The 21,918-nt window shown below is 42.1% G+C and overlaps 1 protein-coding gene across 2 annotated transcripts in view; it reads right to left on the reverse strand.

The window, feature by feature from the left end:
• Positions 1-9,220: 9,220 nt before the first annotated feature.
• The window catches only part of UBE2E2 (ubiquitin conjugating enzyme E2 E2), a 341,224-nt gene continuing 328,526 nt past the window's right edge, over positions 9,221-21,918 (reverse strand). For both annotated transcript variants that reach the window (XM_036886132.2, XM_036886131.2), the window contains exon 6: positions 9,221-10,066. In XM_036886132.2, coding sequence (XP_036742027.1) covers positions 9,969-10,066 — 98 coding nt within the window. In that variant the 3' untranslated portion in view covers positions 9,221-9,968. The remainder of the gene's footprint in view (positions 10,067-21,918) is intronic.

Below are 21,918 nucleotides of genomic sequence, written 5' to 3' on the forward strand. Positions count from 1 at the left end.
AGCTCATGGGCTTTGCAGCCACACAGATCTGAGATCCAGCTCTGCCACTTAGCTGTTACATGAGTAAAGTGAAAATCTCTGGGTCTCAGTTTCCACATTTATATGATGAAGATAATACACATCTCAGGGGGGTTACAGAAAGGATTAAGTGAGATTATATGTATGCATATACATACATGTATATTTACATAGTGTGTTCCATACCCTGGAACATTACATAGTAAACATTCAAATAGCAATTGTGGTGATAATAATGAAGACAATAATACAGAATCATGTCCTAGTAGATTACCCTTTTTTATCAATAAACACAAAATGAAAGTGAGCCCACAAAGGAGAAAAAAAAGCCCTAAATGGTCTGCCATTGAAATCTACTTTTATCGCCCATAGGTGCATAATTTTCACAGCTTGCTAGAATCTTAAACCTTTTATATTAGTACGTCCAAAAGAATTTTACCCTCAAGTGGAAGGCCAAGATTTTTCTTTTTTTAAATATACAGATAAGAAATGCTACCGTATGCTCGAGAACACCTACCTCCAGCAAGTCCCATCCCCACCCAAGCACGTACCGCCCAGGGGTTCTTGTTACTTTTTTGGTTAAACAAAACACGGGCAGATGGTGGAATGCTTGCGCCGCCCAAGTGCACCTGTTTGTGTTCGTGATGATCAGCTAAGTCAGTTACCACAGGGAGTGGTAGGAAGGTCGGGGAGCAAAAAGGTCTGGAATCCTGGGAGTCAGAATCTGGGCAAGGTCACTTCCTAGCTGGGTAGCCTCGGGCGATTCACTTAACCTTTCTGAGTCTGTTTCCCACATTCCCTTCCTCATGGGGTCACCCTAGGGATGCGTCCTCTACTAAGGACATCTATTTAGATAACCTGGCACAGAGGCAGCCCATGGGTGACTCTTCTTCTCTCAGGCCTGGAATTACCATTATGAATACAGATTCCCTCAATTCCCAGTGCTCCCACAGAGAGGCAGGAGCACACACACCCCAGACTGCACCCCAAGCCCGGGTCACATGGAGAGTAGATGCCTCCATTCAGAGCAGGAGATCTGCTCCAGTTACAGTGACTTGACTATGTTGTCAATAACTAACCTCAAAGCCTGATCACACAGTGAAATAGATCAAGGACAGACTGCCTGCTATTTACCTGTAGTCACCCCCTTCCGTCCTTCCCATGCCTTGGAGCCCCCACCACTGGGATGGATTTCAGGGTCCACCAATGATCAATTCCTCGCCAGCGCCTGCATGGCCCAGCGAAGCCCATCCTGTGTGGCCAGGGAGCCTTCTTTTGCCTGCGCCCGAGCAGCTGCATGATGCTGCAGAAAGCCATTTGCTGGTTGACTCATTTCAGCTTCTTTTAGTTCCTGAGCTCACAGCTCCATGCGGGCAAGCCACCTTGCTCACCCTCTGAGATGACCATTTCACACTTCCTCTCTTCTCAAATAGCTCACATTCCCTTCTTGCCTCCTAGAACGTGACTTGCTTCATTCTTTACTCAGAAAAATAGAAGCTCTTAGGTGGTGATCCCTTCTCTCCCCCTTACTGGGTGGCATCTTCCTGCCCCTGCACTAGCCCGGGCTCCTCCCTCCTGCTACCCAGAGAAGCACCCTTCTGACTGCGGGCGTGTGGTGTCCCTGCCTGCAATCTTCCCTGTAGCCCATTCTTGCTTCAACCGGTTAAATGTAGACTCTGATCCAACAGGTGAGGCTCGGGCCTGAGATTCTGCATTTCCAACAAGCTCCCACGGGACCCCCAGGCTTTCAGTAGCAAGACTACATTCTGATCTCTCCTCTTTCCGTTCATTTTCACCATCATAAGTAGGCTCTAGTACCTTTCATTTTAAAGCCCCCTGTGAGCAAACATCTCTCTCCAACTACCATCCCATTTCCTCCACCTCCTTCTAAAACAATTTTTACTGAAAGAATTTTCTACGTAGCTGCCTACACCCACTCCAACTTTTACCTTCTTTGTTAGGTCTTAATTTATGTTCTGATTTTGAAAGTAATACACAGTACAAATAACTTAAGCTTACCTAACTATAGCATACAGAAACTAAACTCTTATTCCCTCCTATGTGAGGCTTGCTTACAAACTGCTTTTTACATTAATTTTTTTTTGATTTGGAAAAATATTTACATGTAGAGAAGTGGAGATGATGATACAGGCATACCTTGTGTTTTATTGTGCTTTGCAGATACTGCCACTGAAGGTTTCCGGCAACCCTGTAACAAGCAATGCAATAGGTGCCAATTTTCCCAACAGCCTTTGCTCACTTCGTGTCTCTGGTGTCACATTTTGGTAGTTCTCGCAATACGTTAAACTTTTCCATTATTATATTTGTCATGGTGATCTGTAATCAGCGATCATGACTTGCTGAGAGCTCAGATGATTGTCAGCATTTTTTAGCAATATTTTCAAATTAAGGTTTTCTTAGGCATAATGTTCAATGGACTGCAGTATCATGGAAACATAATTTTTATATGCACTGGGAAGCCGAAAATTCATCTGACTTCCTTTATTGCAGTATTTGCTTTATTGCGGCAGTTTGGAACTGAACCCAAGATACCTCTGAGCAAACATCCTGTGTTTTCAACTCCCCCAAATATATTACCATTTACCATAGGTATTGGCTTTCTCTCTCTATAAAAAAAGAAACAAAATGTTAGAGGTAAAATGGAAATCTTGTCTGTGTTGTTCCCTCCCTTCCCCAAAAGGAGCCGTCTGTCTGAGGTTGGTGGGCGTATTTGTGAGGTTCCGATCAGAGGCCCCCGTGGAGCAGTGGCTTACAGAAGGTAAGAGCAGGCGTCTCTCCACAGTCTGGGTGGGGTGTCCAGGGTGCTCTGTTCTCCGCGGTGTCGGGGACCCAGGCTTCTACCGTCTTATAGCTCCACTGCCATGTAGGCCAAGGCAGCAGCTCCAGGGCCTGCCTTTCGGCCACTGGAAGGTTTGTCTCTGGAATGGCACTTACCCTGCACAGTCCTCCCCGTGTGAGTTTTACTCTATCCACACTTCTGCTTATGGCTCATCAATAATTCCAACTGCTTTGTCTTGTCATAATTTCTCAGAATATTTCATCTTCTGATGGCATTCTTTATCCCATTGATAGTATAGACACATTATTGTAAAAATAAGCATTTTTAAAGTAAATGTGTAAGTGCCATCTCTGGGCATCTGGGCAGGGTAGGTGGTGAACCGTGGGCTCGTCCTGCAGACGCGGCTCTGGTCACCTTTCTCCTCTTACGCTCACGCTCCCTAAGTGGTGCCACCCTCTCCCACAACCACATTCCTTTCCACACTCTGATGATTCCCAGCTTCAGAGCTACGATTCTGGAACTGAGTTTCCTGAGTGTGAGTCTAGTAGAGCCAATGGCCAGTCATTTCCATTTGGATGCATCCAAGGCACTGCAGTTCCAACATGTTCAAAACTGAGCTTTGCTTGGTATTCTCCTGGCGGCTGCCCTTGTTGACATGGTCACAGCTGGCTCAGAACACCACGCCTAGACTCCAGGCCATGGGACATGTAAACAGGGAGTGGAAGGTGAGCAGCTTCCTTTTACAGGGTGATAGCTGGTATTTGCTGCACTCACATTCATTCACTTCCTTTGGCGAGAATTTAGTTCCATGGTTCTGCTTGGTTTTAAGGTATTAGTTACTGTTGTGTAACAAAGCACTTCAAAACTCAGTGGCTTAAATCAATACCATTTATTATTGCTCACAAATGTCGGCCTCAGGTGGATGGTTCATCTGGTCTTGGTTGGGTCGATGCCTGCATCTGTCGCAGCTGCACGCTGGGTAGGGGGCTCTGCCGATCTTGGCTGGTGTAGCTCAGACACTGGGGGTGGGCCGCTCTAGGATTGCCTCAGCTCTTCTCCGCACGGTCATCTTTTAACAGGCTAGCCCAGGGCTTACTCCCACGGCATGGCGGAGTTCCAAGAAAGTAGGGAAATGCACGAAGCCAACTAGTGACCCAGGCCTGAAACTGGCACGAGGTGACTTTCACCGGTTTGTGTCCACAAGATGGCATCCAGAAAGTCTATGCCCAGATGATGACATTCTCAAAGTCTACTTCCACCAGGGGACCTTGGTCTACACTGGCCAAAGCGAGTCACAAGGCCAGCTCTGATTCCAGGGGTGAAAAATAAGGACTCCTCCCCCTGTTCATGGAAGAAGGTGCATAAGATGTGGCTATTTGAAGGACCAAGAACAGGGGCTGCTCCTGTTATCAACCGACCACAGGGAGGCTGGGGAAGTAGTTCCTAGTCAGGTGGTCACAGGCCCACTGCTTTGTCTTGTCATAATTTCTCAGAATATTTTATATTCTGATGGCATTCTTTTTCCCATTGATAGTATAGACACATTACTGTAAAAATAAGCATTTTTAAAGTAAACATGTAAGTGCCATCTCTGGGCATCTGGGCAGGGTAGGTGGTGAACCGTGAGGAAAGGCTGAACCCCCAATGGTTCTATTTACAAAGGGAGGAGAGAGTGGACATCAGGGATAACTTACAGACTGTGCCTCTGAAGGAACTACAGTCCTCTATTCATCTTCCCTAAATGGAGGCTACCCTCTCAATTTCTTGATATAAGTAATTATACTACCATTCTGACAAAATTTCTATTCTTTTTAACGAGTGCACTTTTTTTATTTCCCTTGACTCTACTGACCCAGCAACTTACTCCTTGACCCCTTAATTCCATAAAACAGATCAAGTTAAATTGCTTACAAACACTTTGGGAGTTTAATTTTGTTAATAGTCTTTGTGTTAGGGCCCAGGAAAGTAGTGTTTTTATGTAAACTTATTTTTTATATATGATCATTTTACATAAATTTTTTTTCTACGTTAAAAAACATAATTTTTATACATACCTTTTTTCTCTATTCAGCGATTTAAAAAATCCAAAACAATAACTAAACATTACCATTTCTCCAAAATCCAACAGCCCAAATCTGGACTGACAAGTACATCCTGGGATTTTATTACACACAACTAAGAACATATAGGAATTTTGGGATTCTTTGATATAGACAGATGTTTTACATTTAAGTGAAAATGCACAGTTATAATTGTATTTAAAATAATTTCATTATTGCTTAAAGTGAATGGGGTCTCTTGGGGACCAATAACAGCTTCTAGAGTTTCTCATCATAGGTTTGGAGTAACTGTCCATAAAGTGGATTTTTAAATCCTACTACTTGGGAGATGTTTGGTGGTGAACAGAAAGCTCTCTGTCATCAGAGCTCATGGTGGTGGCTGTCTTCATTCATTTCCTTGTCTGTCAGTAGTTTCCAGCGGGGGACCAAGCAGACAGTGCAGAATGTTAGTGTCTTGCTTCTGGGCTGTCTCAGCAGGGGCAGGCTGTACCAGGCGAGCGTGACCTCTCTCTGCCCCTTGGTACTGTTCCTGCTTAAGTGCAAGAATCTTGCTCGGGGTTTCTCAGTGAGCTCAATGGCACCAGGTGTAAAGCATGTTAATTTTCTGTTGCATAGCTTCTCGGAGTGTCTCAGGAGGTCTAAATTTCCTGTTAACCAGGATGTGATTGTCATTCTGAACTCTGAACTCCCGTCTAATTTTTAAAGGATGGATGTTGGGTGTGGGAGGAGGGGAGAAAACGAGAGTGGGATCAGTGGTCACACCCACTCCAAAAGACGCCATGGTCCTTGGATAAGGATTTTTCCTGTAAGTGGAACTGAAAACCCTGACACTGGGCATTCTGGAATGGTTGAGATTGGGCCCCGTGTCACCTATAAACAGGTGAGAGAGCGAGCAATTTCATTTTCCTGTGTGGGTCGTAAACAATAAGGGTTTTTTAACATTTAGAAATTTCCTTCTTAAAAAATCATCTCAAAAAGTGTATTATGCTTAAGACTACTCATTTATAGAAAGGCATACATACCTTAAGTCATGTTTGGAGATGTAAAACAAGATTGCAGTTGGTTTAAATCATTCCCATGCCTTTGGAACCAGGGAATGAGTGCAGATGGTTCGGTGTGAAAGCCACAGAAGATGGCAGGAATTCTTCAAACTGCAGAGGGCTCAGGTATCTTGACAGAATCACTGTGCATCAGGTACAACACTGTCCTCAAGTAAAACACATTTCTGTGGGCCAGTCTGAGATCTCACACTAAGATTTAGTCCTAGTACAAAAGTTTGCATGATAACAATCCTGGGTCATCCCAGACTGAGGGGGTAACTGAGGCATGGGGCCATTTTAAAACAGGGAATATCCTGGACAAACTGGGATAATTTGGTCACCCTGATGCACATTACCAGTTGTGGATAAAGTGAAGGTTCCTATGGCCAAGATTCTCACCTGGCCTTGGTCGGCCAGCTCACTACACACGTGGGCAATACGTTACTGACTCTATAGAGTGCTGCCCAGTGCTCTGGGTGACACGGTGGCATGGCTGCAAGGCTGCAGGAGAGCAGAGGCCCAGAGGTGGAGACGGGCTTGCTGCATGCAGACTCACTCTGAGTGGATGGGATTCTAGTGACTGACCTGCCACCATGGGAATAAAGTTGGGTATAAATCCTTTCACCCCAAGAACATTCCACTGTCATTTATTTGGTCTCATTGAATCCGTATGAACTTATCCAGGGCTGACACCCATTGGCAAGATACCTGTGCTCCTTGCAGAAAGTGAGAGTGAAAGGGACCTGGGAGAGAAGGAATGTTCCAGGCTCGAGGAACCAGATAGCTCTCCAGCAGGAGCAGGAGGAGCATGGCTGCGGGGTCACGTGGCACAGGACCACCATGGGAAGTCCTCAGAGACCATGGTTTACAGTACCCGTGGGCCTGCTCCAGAGTTCCTGGTGGGCAGTGGTAGGACTAGTCTAGGGTGCAGGGTGTGCCCTTATGGCTCGACGCCCCACCTCACATACCAGAGAGCCCTGTGTGGAAGGGATACTTTCACAGTCATAAAGCCACCTTGAAATAAAATACATGGATAGGTCAGGATCCTCTGGTACGGCTTTCTGTACAATTTCAACTGTTTTCAGTATTAGCTAGGAACATATCTCTTTTAAAGCACAAATTATTATAGAGACATTTAAAAATGCCATGCCCGATAATAATGAATGGCCCCTTTTATTGCACTACTGAGATGCAGAGATGTCCAGGGGTCTTCCAAGTGACATTTTCTATGCTGGTCATCTCGATGAGGCACCTCTACTGGAAATGCCATTTCGTCTGCCATTTAATACCAGGTCCACATTTCCTGTAACAGGATTTTCTACTTATTGAAGAGGGCAAACCCCCTAGTATCTAGAAATTATACAGCACCTTGATTTTAAGACTAAACTATGTCAATTTACCGTATAGTATCTGGCAGTTAGAAGGGTGTGTGTGGTTCTGCAGTTCACATGCTGGACGGGGGCTAGGGGGCTCTTCTGTAAGAGCACGGATCCCAGTCAGGTGGTCTCTGCCTTCAGGACACTGCCCAAAGGTTCCACCTCCAAATACCACCACTTTGGGATTCAGGACTCAACCTGTGCCCTCGGGAGAGACTCATGTTTAGGCTATAGCAGCCTGCACCCTACAGGGCCAGGCTGAGGATACGGCCTGGATCACAGTACATTCTGAATAAATATTTCCTTTCTTCCTGATTCTTACAGCAGTTTTCCAGGGTGAACTTGTAGGTTTACTCTCTAGTCTTGGAACAAGGAGGAAAGATCGACTACTTCTGTGTTTGCTATCTGTAGTGGACTCCTGCAGAGGAACAGATGAAGAATGTTGTATTTATTTGCAGTTTTATGTCAAATTAAGGCCACAACCTTCTGAACTACTTAAGATCAAGAAATATCATTAGAAATTATGTTCTCAATGACCAATGGTCCTGCCTCAGTCAAGGATCTACTAAAATTTTATTTAACAAAGCAACGAATACTGTGAGTAGCACTAATTGGTACAGTGAGTTAAATGTTGGGGTACAAACTTGTTTTTAAATTTTAGGAATGGTATCTCTGTAATTATGCTTTCTGAGTGTTAAACTATTCCCAAATTTTATTTTACAAACACTTTTGGAAACTCAGTAGAACTGTATTGCCTGCTGTGATTAGAGATTCAAGTAAAATTACCATATTATCTGGAATCTAGACTTAATGGGCTCAGCTAAGAGTTTGTTGGTTTCTCTGGAGTTTCTCCAGCTTTCACATTTGCGGGGAGGACGTGTTTGCTGTTAGGTATTTAGAGTTCATAAACACGGGGAGAGTTTTATAAAGTTCCTATCAAATCGTCATAAAACCTAAAGATCACTTACTAGAAAGCAAACATTTTGTGAAAGGATTTCCTACTAGAATTGTTATAATCTCTGGCTCTCCAATGACACACATTTAACAATTACCTGAAGTACAAACAGATATGAGATGAAGGTGTAATATATTGGATGTACCATTTAAGCATGATCTTTTCAATATTTAAACATTTTTAAGGATTTCTTCTCAACCACTAAAAATCAACAAAAAATGCATCTTTTGAATCATGTATTTAAATGTTTCAGACAAAGATATTAAAATATGAATCAGAGGTGAATGACTTACATTTAGTAGTAAAGATGTTCCTTAAAAGGGAAGACCAAACTGTACAGTGGGCTTGTAACTATCATCAGTGGAGAGAGTTTCCCATATGCCTTGTGACACAAAGAACCCTGAATATCAGTCAGATGTCAGTGTGTTTTCCCCTGCCTCCTACAGCTTCATACCTAGAAGAGCCTGAAGGTCAAAGCCAGAACAGACGTGTCCTTGTCACTGAGTGTGTTGACCATGACTGATGCAGCTGAGTTTACTTATATTAAAATTATGGAGAAAAAACAAACTCAAAACTCAAGGGCAATCACTAATACTTTTTCAGAGGAAAAAGAGAGGGAAATAAATTAAAAACTGCTTGAACACAATGATCAGCTCAGACTTTACTTTAGCTAGAAGGCTATTTTTGGAGTCTCACATTTTAATTGTTGAGTAAAGGAGGTTGTGACCAAAAAAAAAAAAAAGGCCTATGAGCTGATAATGTGAAATGACAGGGATATGGAACAACCACAAAATCATCAGGCTGTTGACAGCTAGAGAAATTCCACATGTTAAGCAACTCCACTGTGAAGAAATATTAAGAGATTTGAGGTGAAAAATACACTTGAATCTGTAATTGAATTAGACAGGCCTCACTGCACACAGGGCTACGCTGGTCACCAGCATACAAAGCAAACGCCAGGTTACCAAAAGCGCATTTATCAGCCACAGTGATTTATTGAGTGCTTTAATAATACAAGTGTACATCAACTGATCCACAGTCAAAAGTGGCAGGTCCCTAAGAAATTTACAAGCACTTTAAGTAAATCAAAATACATATTATTTTGTTCAATCCAACAGTCTTCTGCATGGGGGACAGAAGGCTTAGTGATAAACAGAGTCTCCGTAATGCACAGTGATTTTGATTGAAGCTTTTGTACAAAAACTTGTTCCCAGTAGCATGCACCCACCAATAAAGACTTCAGTACAAAAAATTAATCCTAAGCACTACATTTAAGTAGAAATGAGATATAATTCTGAATTTGTGTTTTCCCAAAGATCACATAAAAAGAAAAAAAATCAAAATAAAACAAACAACAACAAAAAACCAAAACCACACAGTATACAAAGCTTTGTAAGGAAGCTCTTACCATTACAGATCCAACACTGTTTGCACTGAAAACAGAAGTTCCCGTCCATGTTGAAGTGGGGGAAAAAAAACAACCCAAATCTTTCAAGTTAACAGAAATCAAAAAGGGAATAAAACGAGAAGAGGAGGGAGAGAGAAGGAAAAAGAGGAGGAGGGAGAAGGGAGCGGGGGATGGGTAACATACCATCAGAAAAAGGTTCAAAATTTAATAAAAATAAGAAAATAAGAACTGAGGTCCAGAGGAGCGGGTAGGGCTATTGATGCACTTGGTGAATGTGCTTGCACAGGTCCGGCACGGGCAGGTGGCAGGCCCTATGTGGCATACCGCTTGGTCCACTGTCTGGCCATCCGGTCGTGCTCCGCTCTGTTGGTCATGTACTGTGTGGCGATGCTGCCCACCAGAGGGTCAGCTGGAAGGGAAGCAGAGGCAGGGGTCAGCAAACACTAGTGTCTCTTCCTCTTTCAGAATCCAGGGAGACAGGAGGGTCTGGAAAGCCCGCCCCCGTCCACAGCGGGTGGCTGGCTGAGAAGTGGCTCTTCTGATCTGGACCAGCGCTGCCTTGGCAAGGCCCGGTGGGCCATCTGCCTCTGCTGGGCACCTGTGCCCGCAGCTGCCCACCTGTGCTCTTACTGATACCTCTGGTCACATTTTTTGACAGGTCTTGTTCCCTCCCTGTACTCATGGTGCTTCTCACCCTCTTCTCCTTGTTTTCTAGCAGCTATTTGACAGAAAATGCAGGTGGGCGTGGGAGGGGGACTCCAGGGTCCCTGAGGGGATATCTGGGGAGGGGACAGAGGCGGCTCAGAAGGCCCAGCCAACTCCTTCCCCGTGGTGCCCAGGCGGTGGTGGCTCTCACATCCCTCCACCTCGCCGAACACAATCATGCTGCCAGTAGGACCCAGTGGCACAGGGGGAGATGGCGATGGTCTACTTCTTCCTCCGCATTGGGAAATATCAAAATCCACTGAGCTCTCTAGTACAAAAACGCTGACAGATGTTAGCACAGCTGACGCTCGCTGACTTACTGTGCCCTAAAGCTTTCCTGTATTAACTACATGCACCTGGGAGGGAGCTGGCATGAGGACAGTGGGGCAGAAGGAGGGTAGGCCTCTCGCCCAAGGTGGAGCAAGGGCTGGGGCAAGACTCTGAGCCCCGAATCCACACTCAGCTCCGGGCTGCTGGGGAGGCGGCTCTCCGCCCAAACTCCATCCATGTCTAACGAAAAATTCAAAGAGATGTAAAAAGTGATTTAGGTTTCTGGAGATCCCCGAATCCATCTCTTTCCCTCTATTCTCTAATTTCACTCCTTCCCTGATTTTTACTTCCCTAGTTCGTGCTGAGAACCTGCGAGTATTAGAGCAAGTGGATAAGAAGGAACCTAAAGGGAAAAGAAAAAAAAAGTAGCAAAAGCAAATGTTAAAGATGAAAAACAAAGCATATGAAAGTGTGCCTGTGCTCCAGTACCTCCTGTGACTTGGCAAGAGTCTGAGACTAACCTGGTAAGATACTCAAGGTCCTACCATCTCAACACTAAAGGTGCAACAGAGACACCACCTTTTAATGATCTGCTGAGGCTGTTGGTAGCAAAGCCTTTGAAAACACTCCAACAAGACCTCGCTTACATTTTCTTGGACTCATGCTGAGCTTGGTATAATCATTCTGGGGAGAGGACAGTTTCTTACATTCACTTATATCATGAACAATTAAGCGACTGCCCAGTATATGGGTTTGTTCAAAACTTTTGCCTCTCTGCCTAATCTTTGTGATTCTCCTTCATTTGCCCAAATGCCAGAAACCAAATCTCTGTCACATACACCAGCCCAGCTAAGGTTCAAGGTTTAAACTGGCAATACCAAATGTAGGCACAAAATACCTGGAAATTGGCCAAGACACTTTTAAAAAATGTGGTCTTTCAATGCAGACTATGTAACGGCCTTAGAATCTAAAGGGGCTAAGAGAGGTCAGAGTCACATTTCTCTACCCTTGGAAAAAATCATCTATCATCTTGTTCCAATTTCTGGCTGGCAGTCCAGAATGCAAAGCCTTAGGGGGAAGCCGGCAAAGACCCATCTGTGTTTCCTAACGAACCGACAGAAGCAAAGGACAGGCTTACTGTCATGAGGACGACCAGCAATGGTAATGTTCTACCTCAAACTGTATCCTCACAGTGTGGGCATAATGGGAACAAAACAGGTCTGTCATTCTGGCTCAAAGGAGGCAGACGGGGGCTAGAGGAAGGCCAGGGAACAGAGAGCTGGGGGCGGGGAAGGTATTACTACTATTTCAGGAGGGGTAGAAGGGGGAGGAGTCTCAAAAACAAGTTAGAGTGCTGGTAAAGTTAGCATGCACTGTGCAAAAACTAAAAAAGAAAACTTAATATTTAAAACCATAAATTTTATTTTAAGTAATTAACCATAAATTTCTTTTGAGTTCCTTTTCAAGTTTGATGCTAGAGACATTATTTTACATCAGTAAAATTATACATTTCAATTATTAAAGCAATAATTAATAAAAATTTTAAAAACCACCTCAGACAAACACAAAGTTGTAAGTGAAGACCATCTGTAAATTTACTCAGAGAATTGCTGTTAACATTTGGACTTTTATCTTCTTGAACTTCTTCTCTAAACACTTAAACCAACTTCTTTTCTAAACAATTAAAAAAGATTACAGTCGGTTCTTGTAATCTTTAAAAAAATCACTGTATGGTGAATGACTTTTTATATCAATAATTACAAATCTGTGTTGTCATTTTTGATATTCATCTGAATCAATAACCAATTTCTTGTTTAGCAACATGTGGGTTCTTTCCCATTTTTTGCTTTATAAACAATGCTGTGAAGATATTACTGTGCATGCATCTTTGCAAATTTATGCAAATCTGAAATTTGTTTAAAGTATAAATGAAGGAATAAAAGTATAAAGAAAGCTGTCAGAATCACCACCAGGTCCCCTGTCTGGCTTGCTAATAATCTATGTATAGAGGAGAAACTTCTATGATGAACCAGCTTTGAATGCTAGTGCTACAGAGGGCCCCTGCCTTAAGCAGTAACTGCTGTTGGTGGCTGCTATTTTGTATGTGTTCCTTGTTTACTTGTCTTACATTCTTCTGTATATCCATGCAGCAAACATAGGGTTAATGAGAGAATTATAGAGACAACAGGCAGAGTCCCATGAGGGCAGGAATTTGCTTTATGAAGAATGCTGTGAAGATATTACAAATTTAAAAATCATGCGTTATTAACCAAACATGCCAGGGACAAAAAAACCATCTCTAAATATAAGTTACTCCACCTTATTTCTCTAAGTCCTTTCTAAAAGAGACAGAAACATTTCCCATCATTTTGAGTTTCTAGATTGTTACTACCTTCCCAGGTCTTTATCAATCATTGAGATTGCCATCTGTCAGTCTTCTTCCTCTTTACTAAAAGACCAGAGAGTTACCAGTGGGTAAGTAAATTCAAATTTAAGCCTCCCACGCTTTCTGCCTTTCATCAGTAATTATTTTTGAAAAGAGGAGTATATTCTTGCTTACAAGTATCTGCTTCTCCCAAATACCAGTGTGGCCTGTTTTAGAGGTTCCCTGATGCAGACGTACAGGACTTATACTGTGGTCAAAGGGAATTCAGGGGATAGAGTGCCCTCCACTAACCAGGCCTCCAAACCACACTGCCTCATCTGTGTAATAGAAATCATGCCACTGTTTCTGCTGACACAGTACTAACTGCGAAACACTAGCCTGAATGAAAGCAGAACATGGAAAGTTCCCTGATGACAGGCGGCAGCCCCGCCCCCCCCACCCCCCCTCTCTACTTCCTGTCTCGCCTCGGCCTCCCTTCCCAGTTCTTCCAGGGACAAGGAGGAGCTCCTCAGGGAATCCTTGTTGATCATCTGCAAGTGAATGAAAGATGATGCAATGAGCACTCTGCGCCCCTGCCCTCACCACACACACATACACATTTTTGGGATCTATGGTCTGTGCACCTTTGATTCTGGAAGAGAAAAGCTCAGATAAAAGCTTGCAACCTGGACCAAGCCTCGTCTTTCTCATGGCTGGGGCTACTGTGGGTACCTGGAAACCAAACTGGTTTGTAGCCATGGAGGAGGAAGGCAGGGAACCAGACTGTAGGGGATGAGAAGCAGCTGTGTGGTTAAGGGTGAGTGGAGAAAAGACAGGAAGGGTGCTGAAGTGCTCAGTGATTCTATTTGCAAGGCCAAAGAACATCCTATCTTGGTTGGTAGATGGTATGGGAGAAATTACTGGAAAAAAAATTTTTTAAATTCCCTTTTAAGAGAACGTATGTTCTTAAACACAAACAAAAATTGTACAGGACAGTGGAAAAGGTCATGGACTTTGGATCCAGATGGCCTGGGTTTTATCACAATTCCACCAATAACTGAGTCATGTGGGGCAAATTACCTAACTTCTCTGTGCCTCAGTTTCCTCAACTGCAAAATGGAGACAGTAACAGTACCTGCTTCACAGGTTAAAGGAATGAATTCTCGTAAAGGACATAAAAAATTTCTGCTCTTATTTAAAAATGAAGACAAGCAAATAAGTATTCATGTGCATCTTTAAAAGTATAGATCTGATTGTCTTAAAGACATCTCTTCAGAAAACACTCAAAGTCCTTAGGAGGGCTCCCATGATCTTCCGTGATCTGGACCTGATCTTTCTAGCTTCCTCTAACTCACACTTTCAACCAGAATGAGCGACTTGCGGCTCCTGACACAGGCGCTCACCTCCTGGGCCGCCCTGCTCCCGCTGCTCCCTTGGCCAGGAAGGCTTCTCTCTCCTCAGCACTGAGCTCAGACGCAGCCACCCCAGGCACGTCTCCGAGGGGCGTCCTAGCAGTCCGTGCAGTCTGTTTACACTTATATCCCTGCACGAAGAATCCTGCCTTTTAGCTGTTTACTTATCCATATTTCCCACTGGATTGGAGCCCACACATCCATTCATTTGACCAATATTTATTAAGTCCCAGCTATGTGCCAGGTACTGGAGAACCAGTGCTAAGCAAATTCCTGTCCTCATGGGACTCTGCCTGTTGTCTCTGTAATCCTCTCATTAACCCCATGTTTGCTGCAAGTAGACAAGGAACACATACAAAATACAACCATAAACAGCAGTTACTGCTTAAGGCAGGGGCCCTCTGTAGCACTAGCATTCAAAGCTGGTTCATCGTAGAAGTTTCTCCTCTATACATGGATTATTAGTAAGCCAGACAGGGAACCTGGTGGTGATTCTGACAGCTTTCTTTACATTTCTCCTGTTATTCTTTTAAACGTAATTATTTCATTATTAATATTGTGGTTTGCACTTTGCCATTTCTTGGATTCTTCAAGGCTATAAACCCTCTTCTCCAGCTGTTCCATCATACCTGTGATTAACATTTTTCTTTTACCCATGCACCAAGTCATGGGAGGTGCTCTGTGGGTCTGGCTCTGCAGTGAGGAATAGCTCATCTTTGTGCCTTTCATGAAACTTTCCTCCCATGGTTTGGTCTAGCTAGTTTTATTTAAATCTTTTATAAAATGAAAAAAGATACTCATAATAACAAATTCAAATAATGAAGATGTATAATGTAAAAATGTTACCTCCTTCCCTCTGATTTCCTCCATCCCCAAACCTAAGTAACCACTGTTAATGGCTTGATGCTCATCCCTCCATACTTTCCTCATTGTTTATGTTTAAACCAAACAGAAATCACGTGACAGATATTCTGCACTTACGTTTTCCTCTGTCACAATATACTCTAATTGTGTTTCTAAGATAATACAAATAGATCTAGCTCATTATTTTTAATAATTACAGGGCATTCCTTTCCATAATTATTCAGCATTCATTTTTCCATTCCCCTACTGAGGCATATTTAGATTTGATTTGATTTTGCAATTAGAACTGATATTACAGTTTGGTATAAATCTTTGAAGCACACATTTGAGTACTTTGGAGGGCAGGTTCTTCTAAGGGACGGCACCAGACCAGAGAGCACACATTTTGAACTTTTGGTAAATACTGCCAAACTGCCCTTCAAGAAAAAGGATGTAAAATTTATCATTTCTGGGTATTCTCACCAACACTGCATTACCGATCTTTTTTTAAAATATTTTTTTTATTTTTAATTAAGTTATTATTGATATACACACTTCTGAGGGTTTCACATGAAAAAACAATGTGGTTACTACATTCATCCATATTATGTCACACCCATATGCCATTGCAGTCACTGACCATCAGTGTAGTATGATGCCACAGATTCACTATTTGCCTTCTCTGTGTTATACTGTGTTTCCCCTGATCCCCCCCACACCATGTGTGCCAATCATAACACCCCTCAATCCCCTTCTCCCTCCCTCCCCACCTGCCTTCCGCCACCACTCCCCTTTGGTAGCTGCTAATCCCTTCTTGGAGTCTGTGAGTCTGTTGCTGTTTTGTTCTTTCAGTTTTGCTTCGTTGTTATACTTCACAAATGAGGGAAATCATTTGGTATTTGTCTTTCTCTGCCTGGCTTATTTCACTGAGGATCATATCCTCCAGCTCCATCCATGTTATTGCAAATGGTAGGATTTCTTTCTTTCTTATGGCTGAATAGTATTCCATTGTGTATATGTACCACCTCTTCTTTATCCATTCATCTACTGATGGACACTTAGGTTGCTTCCATATCTTGGCTATTGTAAATAGTGCTGCAAAAAACATAGGGGTGCATATGTCTTTTTGAATATGAGAAATTATATTCTTTGGGTAAATTCCTAAGAGTGGAATTCCTGGGTCGAATGGTATTTCTATTTTTAGTTTTTTGAGGAACCTCCATATTGCTTTCCACAATGGTTGAACTAGCTTATGTTCCCACCAGCAGTGTAGGAAGGTTCCCCTTTCTCCACATCCTTGCCAGCATTAGTTTTTCTCAGTCTTTTCGACACTGACCATCCTAACTGGTGTGAGGTGATATCTCACTGTGGTTTTTATTTGCATTTCCCTGATAATTAGTGATGTGGAGCATCTTTTCATGTGCCTGTTGGCCATCTGAATTTCTATGGAGAATTGTCTGTTCATATTCTCCACCCATTTTTTAACCGGGTTATTTGCTTTTTGGGTGTTGAGGCATGTGAGTTCTTTATATATTTTGGATGTTAAACTCTTGTCGAATATGTCATTTACAAATATATTCTCCCATACTGTAGGATGCCTTTTTGTTCTGTTGATGGTGTCCTTTGCTGTACAGAAGCTTTTTGTTTGATGAAGTCCCATGTGTTCATTTTTGCTTTTGTTTCCCTTGCTTGAGGAGACGCGTTCAGGAAAAAGTTGCTCATGTTTCTATTCAGAAGATTTTTGCCTATGATGTCTACTAAGAGTTTTATGGCTTCATGACTTACAATTTTGAGTTTACTTTCGTGTATGGGGTTAGACAATAATCCAGTTTCATTCTCTTGCATGTAGCTATCCAGTTTTGCCAAAACCAGTTGTTGAAGAGGCTGTCATTTCTCCATTGTATGTCCATGGCTCCTTTATCGTATATTAATTGATCATATATGCTTGCGTTTATATCTGGGTTCTCTAGTCTGTTCCATTGGTCTATGGGTCTGTTCTTGTACCAGTACCAAATTGTATTGATTACTGTGGCTTTGTAGTAGAGCTTGAAGTCAGTGTGCATAATTCCCCAAGCTTTATTCTTCCTTCTCAGGATTGCTTTGGCTATTTGGGGTCTTTTGTGGTTCCATATGAATTTTAGAACTATTTTCTCCAGTTCGTTGAAGAATGTTGTTGATATTTTGATAGGGATTGCATTGAATCTGTAGATTGCTTTAGGCAGGATGGCCATTTTCACAATATTAATTCTTCCTATCCGTAAGCATGGGATGTGTTTCCATTTATTGGTATCTTCTTTAATTTCTCTCATGAGTGTCCTATAGGTTTTAGAGTATAGGCCTTTCACTTCCTTCGTTCGGTTTATTTCTAGGTATTTTATTCTTTTTGATGCAATTATGAATGGAATTGTTTTCCTGTTTCTCTTTCTGCTAGTTCATCATTAGTGTATAGGAATGCAACAGATTTCTGTGTATTAATTTTGTATCCTGCAACTATGCTGAATTCAGATATTAGATCTGATAGTTTGAGTGGATTCTTTAGGGTTTCATATGTACAGTATCATGTCATCTGCAAAGTGACAGTTTAACTTCTTCTTTATGAATCTGGATGTCTTTTATTTCTTTATATTGACTGAATACTGTGGCGAGTACTTCCAGAACTATGTTGAATAGAAGTAAGGAGAGTGGGCATCCTCGTCATGTTCCTGATATTCAAGGAAGGTTCTCAGCTTCTTGCTGTTAAGTATGATGTTGGCTGTGGGTTTGTCACATACGGCCTTTATTATGTTGAGGTACTTGCCCTCTATACCCATTTTCTTGAGAGTTTTTATCATGAGTGGATGTTGAATTTTGTCTTTGGCAGAAAGTGATTTTCAGCCCCAAGTTACATTCATAGCACTTACTAATATTTTTTAAACTAAACTTCTATGATGAACCAGCTTTGAATGCTAGTGCTACAGAGGGCCCCTGCCTTAAGCAGTAACTGCTGTTTATGGTTGCTATGTCTTTTTCAGCATCTATGGAGATGATCATGTGGTTTTTGTCCTTTTTGTTGATGTGGTGGATGATGTTGATGGATTTTCTAATATTGTACCATCCTTGTATCCCTGAAGTAAATCCTACTTGATCATGATGGATGATCTTTTTGATGTATTTTTGAATTTGGTTTGCTAGTATTTTTTGTTGAGTATTTTTGCATCTATGTTCATCAGGGATATTGGTCTGTAATTTTCTTTTTTTGCAATGTCTTTGCCTGGTTTTGGTGTTAGGGTGAGGATGGCTTTATAGAATGAGTTTGGAAGTATTGCCTCCTCTTCAACTTTTTGGAAAACTTTAAGGAGGATGGGTATTAGGTCTTCACTACATGTTTGATAAAATTCAGCAGTGAAGCTACCTCGTTCAGGGGTTTTGTTCTTTGGTTGTGTTTTGATTACAATTCAATTTCGTTGCTAGTAATCGGTCTGTTAAGATTTTCTGTTTCTTCCTGGGTCAGCCTTGGAAGGTTGTATTTTTCTAGAAAGTTGTCCATTTCTTCTAGGTTATCCAGTTTGTTAGCATATAATTTCTTATAGTATTCTCTAATAGTTCTTTGTATTTCTGTGGTGTCTGTAGTGATTTTTCCTTTCTCATATTTGATTCTGTTTTTGTGTGTAGCTCTCTTTTTTTCTTGATAAGTCTGGCTAGGGGTTTATCTATTTTGTTTATTTTCTCAAAGAACCAGCTCCTGCTTTCATTGATTCTTTCTATTGTTTTACTCTTTTCGATTTTATTTATTTCTGCTCTAATCTTATTATGCCCCTCCTTCTACTGACTTTGGGCCTCATTTGTTCTTCTTTTTCTAGTGTCTTTCATTGTGAGTTTAGACCTTTCATATTGTTCTTCTTTCCTGAGGTAGGCCTGTATTGCAGTATACTTCCCTCTTAGCATGGCCTTCACTGCATCCCACAGATTTTATGTGTTGAATTATTGTTATTTGTCTCCATATATTACTTGATCTCTGTTTTTATTTGGTCATTGACCCATTGGTTATTTAGAGGCATGCTGTTAATCCTCCATGTATTTGTGGGCTTTTTCATTTTCTTTGAATAATTTATTTATAGTTTCATACCTTTGTGGTCTGAGAAGCTGGTTGGTACAATTTCACTCTTTCTGAACTTACTGAGGCTCTTTTTGTGGCCTAGTATATGATCTATTCTTGAAAATGTTCCATGTGCACTTGAGAGGAATGTGTATCCTGCAGCTTTTCGGTGTAGAGTTCTGTAGATGTTTATTAGGTCCATCTGTTCTAATGTGTTGTTCAGTGCCTCTGTCTCCTTACTTATCTTCTGTCTGGCTGATCTGTCCTTCAGAGTGAGTGGAGTGTTGAAGTCTCCTAGAATGAATGCATTGCATTCTATTTCCCCTTTTAATTCTGTTAGCATTTGTTTCACATATGTAGGTGTTCCTGTGTTGGGAGCATAGATATTTGTAATGGTTATATCTTCTTGTTGGATAGACCCCTTTATCATTATGTTATGTCCTTTGTCTCTTGTGACTTGCTTTGTTTTGAAGTCTATTTTGTCTGATACAAGTACTGCAACTCTTGCTTTTTTCTCCCTATTAGTTGCATGAAATATCTTTTTCCATCCCTTCACTTTTAGTCTGTGTATGTCTTTGGGTTTGAAAGTGAGTCTCTTGTAGGCAGCATATAGACGTGTCTTGTTTTTTTATCCATTCAGTGACTCTATGTCTTTTGATTGGTGCATTCAGACTATTTACATTCAGGGTAGTTATCGATAGGTATGTACTTATTGCCACTGCAGGGTTTAGATACGTGGTTACCAAAGGTTCAAGGATAACTTTCTTACTATCTAAGAGTCTAACTTAACTCACTTAGTATACTATTACAAACACGATCCAAAGGTTCTTTTTTTTTTTTCTTCTCCTTTTTCTTCCTTCTCCATTCTTTTTATATGAGGTATCATATTCTATACTCTGTTTATCCCTTGACTCACTTTGGGGGTAGTTGATTTAGTGTTGCATTTGCTTAGTAATTAACTGTTCTACTTTCTTTACTGTGGTTTTATTACCTCTGGTGACAGCTATTTAGCCTTAGGAACACTTTCATCTATAGTAGTCCCTCCAAAATACACTGTAGAGATGGTAGTGGGAGGTAAATTCTCTTAGCTTTTGCTTATCTAGAAATTGTTTAATCCCTTCTTCAAATTTAAATGATAATCTGCTGGATAGAATATTCTTGTTTGAGGTCCTTCTGCTTCACTGCATTAAATATATCATTCCACTCCCTTCTGGCCTGTAAGGTTTCTGCTGAGAAGTCTGATGACAGCCTGATGGGTTTTCCTTTGTATGTCATCTTTTTTCTCTCTCTGGCTGCTTTTAATAGTCTGTCCTTATCCTTGATTTTTCCTATTTTAATTATTATATGTCTTGGTATTGTCCTCCTTGGGTCCCTTGTGTTGGGAGATCTGTGCACCTCCATGGCCTGAGAGACTATCTCCTTCCCCAGAATGGAGTTTTCAGCAATTACTTCCTTAAAGACACTTTCTAGCCCTTTTTCTCTCTCTTCTTCTTCTGATACCCCTATAATATGAATATTGTTCTGTTTGGATTGGTCACACAGTTCTCAATATTCTTTCATTTCTAGAGATATGTTTTTCTCTCTGTGCCTCATCTTCTTTGTATTCCTCTTCTCTAATTTCTATTTCATTTATTGTCTCCTCCACCATATCTAATCTGCTTTTAAAACCCTGCATTTTGCTCCTTAAAGATCAGATCTCCGCCCTAAATTCATTTCTGAGTTCTTGAATATTTTTCTGTACCTCCAGGAGCATGTTTATGATTTTTATGTTGAAGTCTCTTTCTGGAAGACTGATTAGTTCATTCTCACTTGACACTTTTTCTGGTGTTTGCGAGATTTTTGTTTGAACTAGGTTCTTTTGACATTTCATATTTGTATGTGGTGCCCTCTAGTTTCCAGAAGCTCTACTCTCCAGAGCTGCTCAGCCCCTGGAGCCATGTTCAGGGTCACAGGGGAGCGGTGCTGGTGCCTGGGGGGAGGAAAGAGCTGTTTTCTGTTTCCTGGCTGTTATTCTTGCCTCCACTGCCAGAAACCAGTGGCCCAAACACACAGGTGTAATCCTCTATGTTTTGCATTTGTAGCTGCTGTAGGCGGGACTTCTCCCTGGTTGGTCTGATGCCAGGGCAGGGGTTGCTGGTTTGTGAGCCAGATGCGGACTGGCCGGGAGGAAGGCACAGCATGCTGCGTATCACAGTGGGGGCCCTTGGAGCTGCGTAGCCAGTCAGAGTGATGGAGCGCCTGAAGTTTCCCAACCTGCTGGGCAGAGTGCACCCAGACTCTTTTTGTCAGTCCTTACCCCTTTAGCAGCCCTCTTGCTGTTAGGAAGTCTGACTGCCCACCCAGAGCAGCTGGATATGGATCCCTGTTTTCCACAAGTAGCTGGAATTTCAGTCTCTTCAGGTATTCTGCCTGTCTTAGTTTTTCAACCCCACTTATCACCACAGCACCATGCAATGTAGGTTTGTGCTTCCAGAACAGATCTCCAGGGCTAGGTGTTCAGCAGTCCCAGGCCTCTACTCCCTCCCTGCTCCATTTCCCTTCCTCCCACCGGTGAGCTGGGGTGGGGGAAGGGCTTGGGTTCCTCCGGATCA

Source organism: Manis pentadactyla, chromosome 14, assembly GCF_030020395.1.
Source record: "Manis pentadactyla isolate mManPen7 chromosome 14, mManPen7.hap1, whole genome shotgun sequence".
Taxonomy (NCBI): domain Eukaryota; kingdom Metazoa; phylum Chordata; class Mammalia; order Pholidota; family Manidae; genus Manis; species Manis pentadactyla.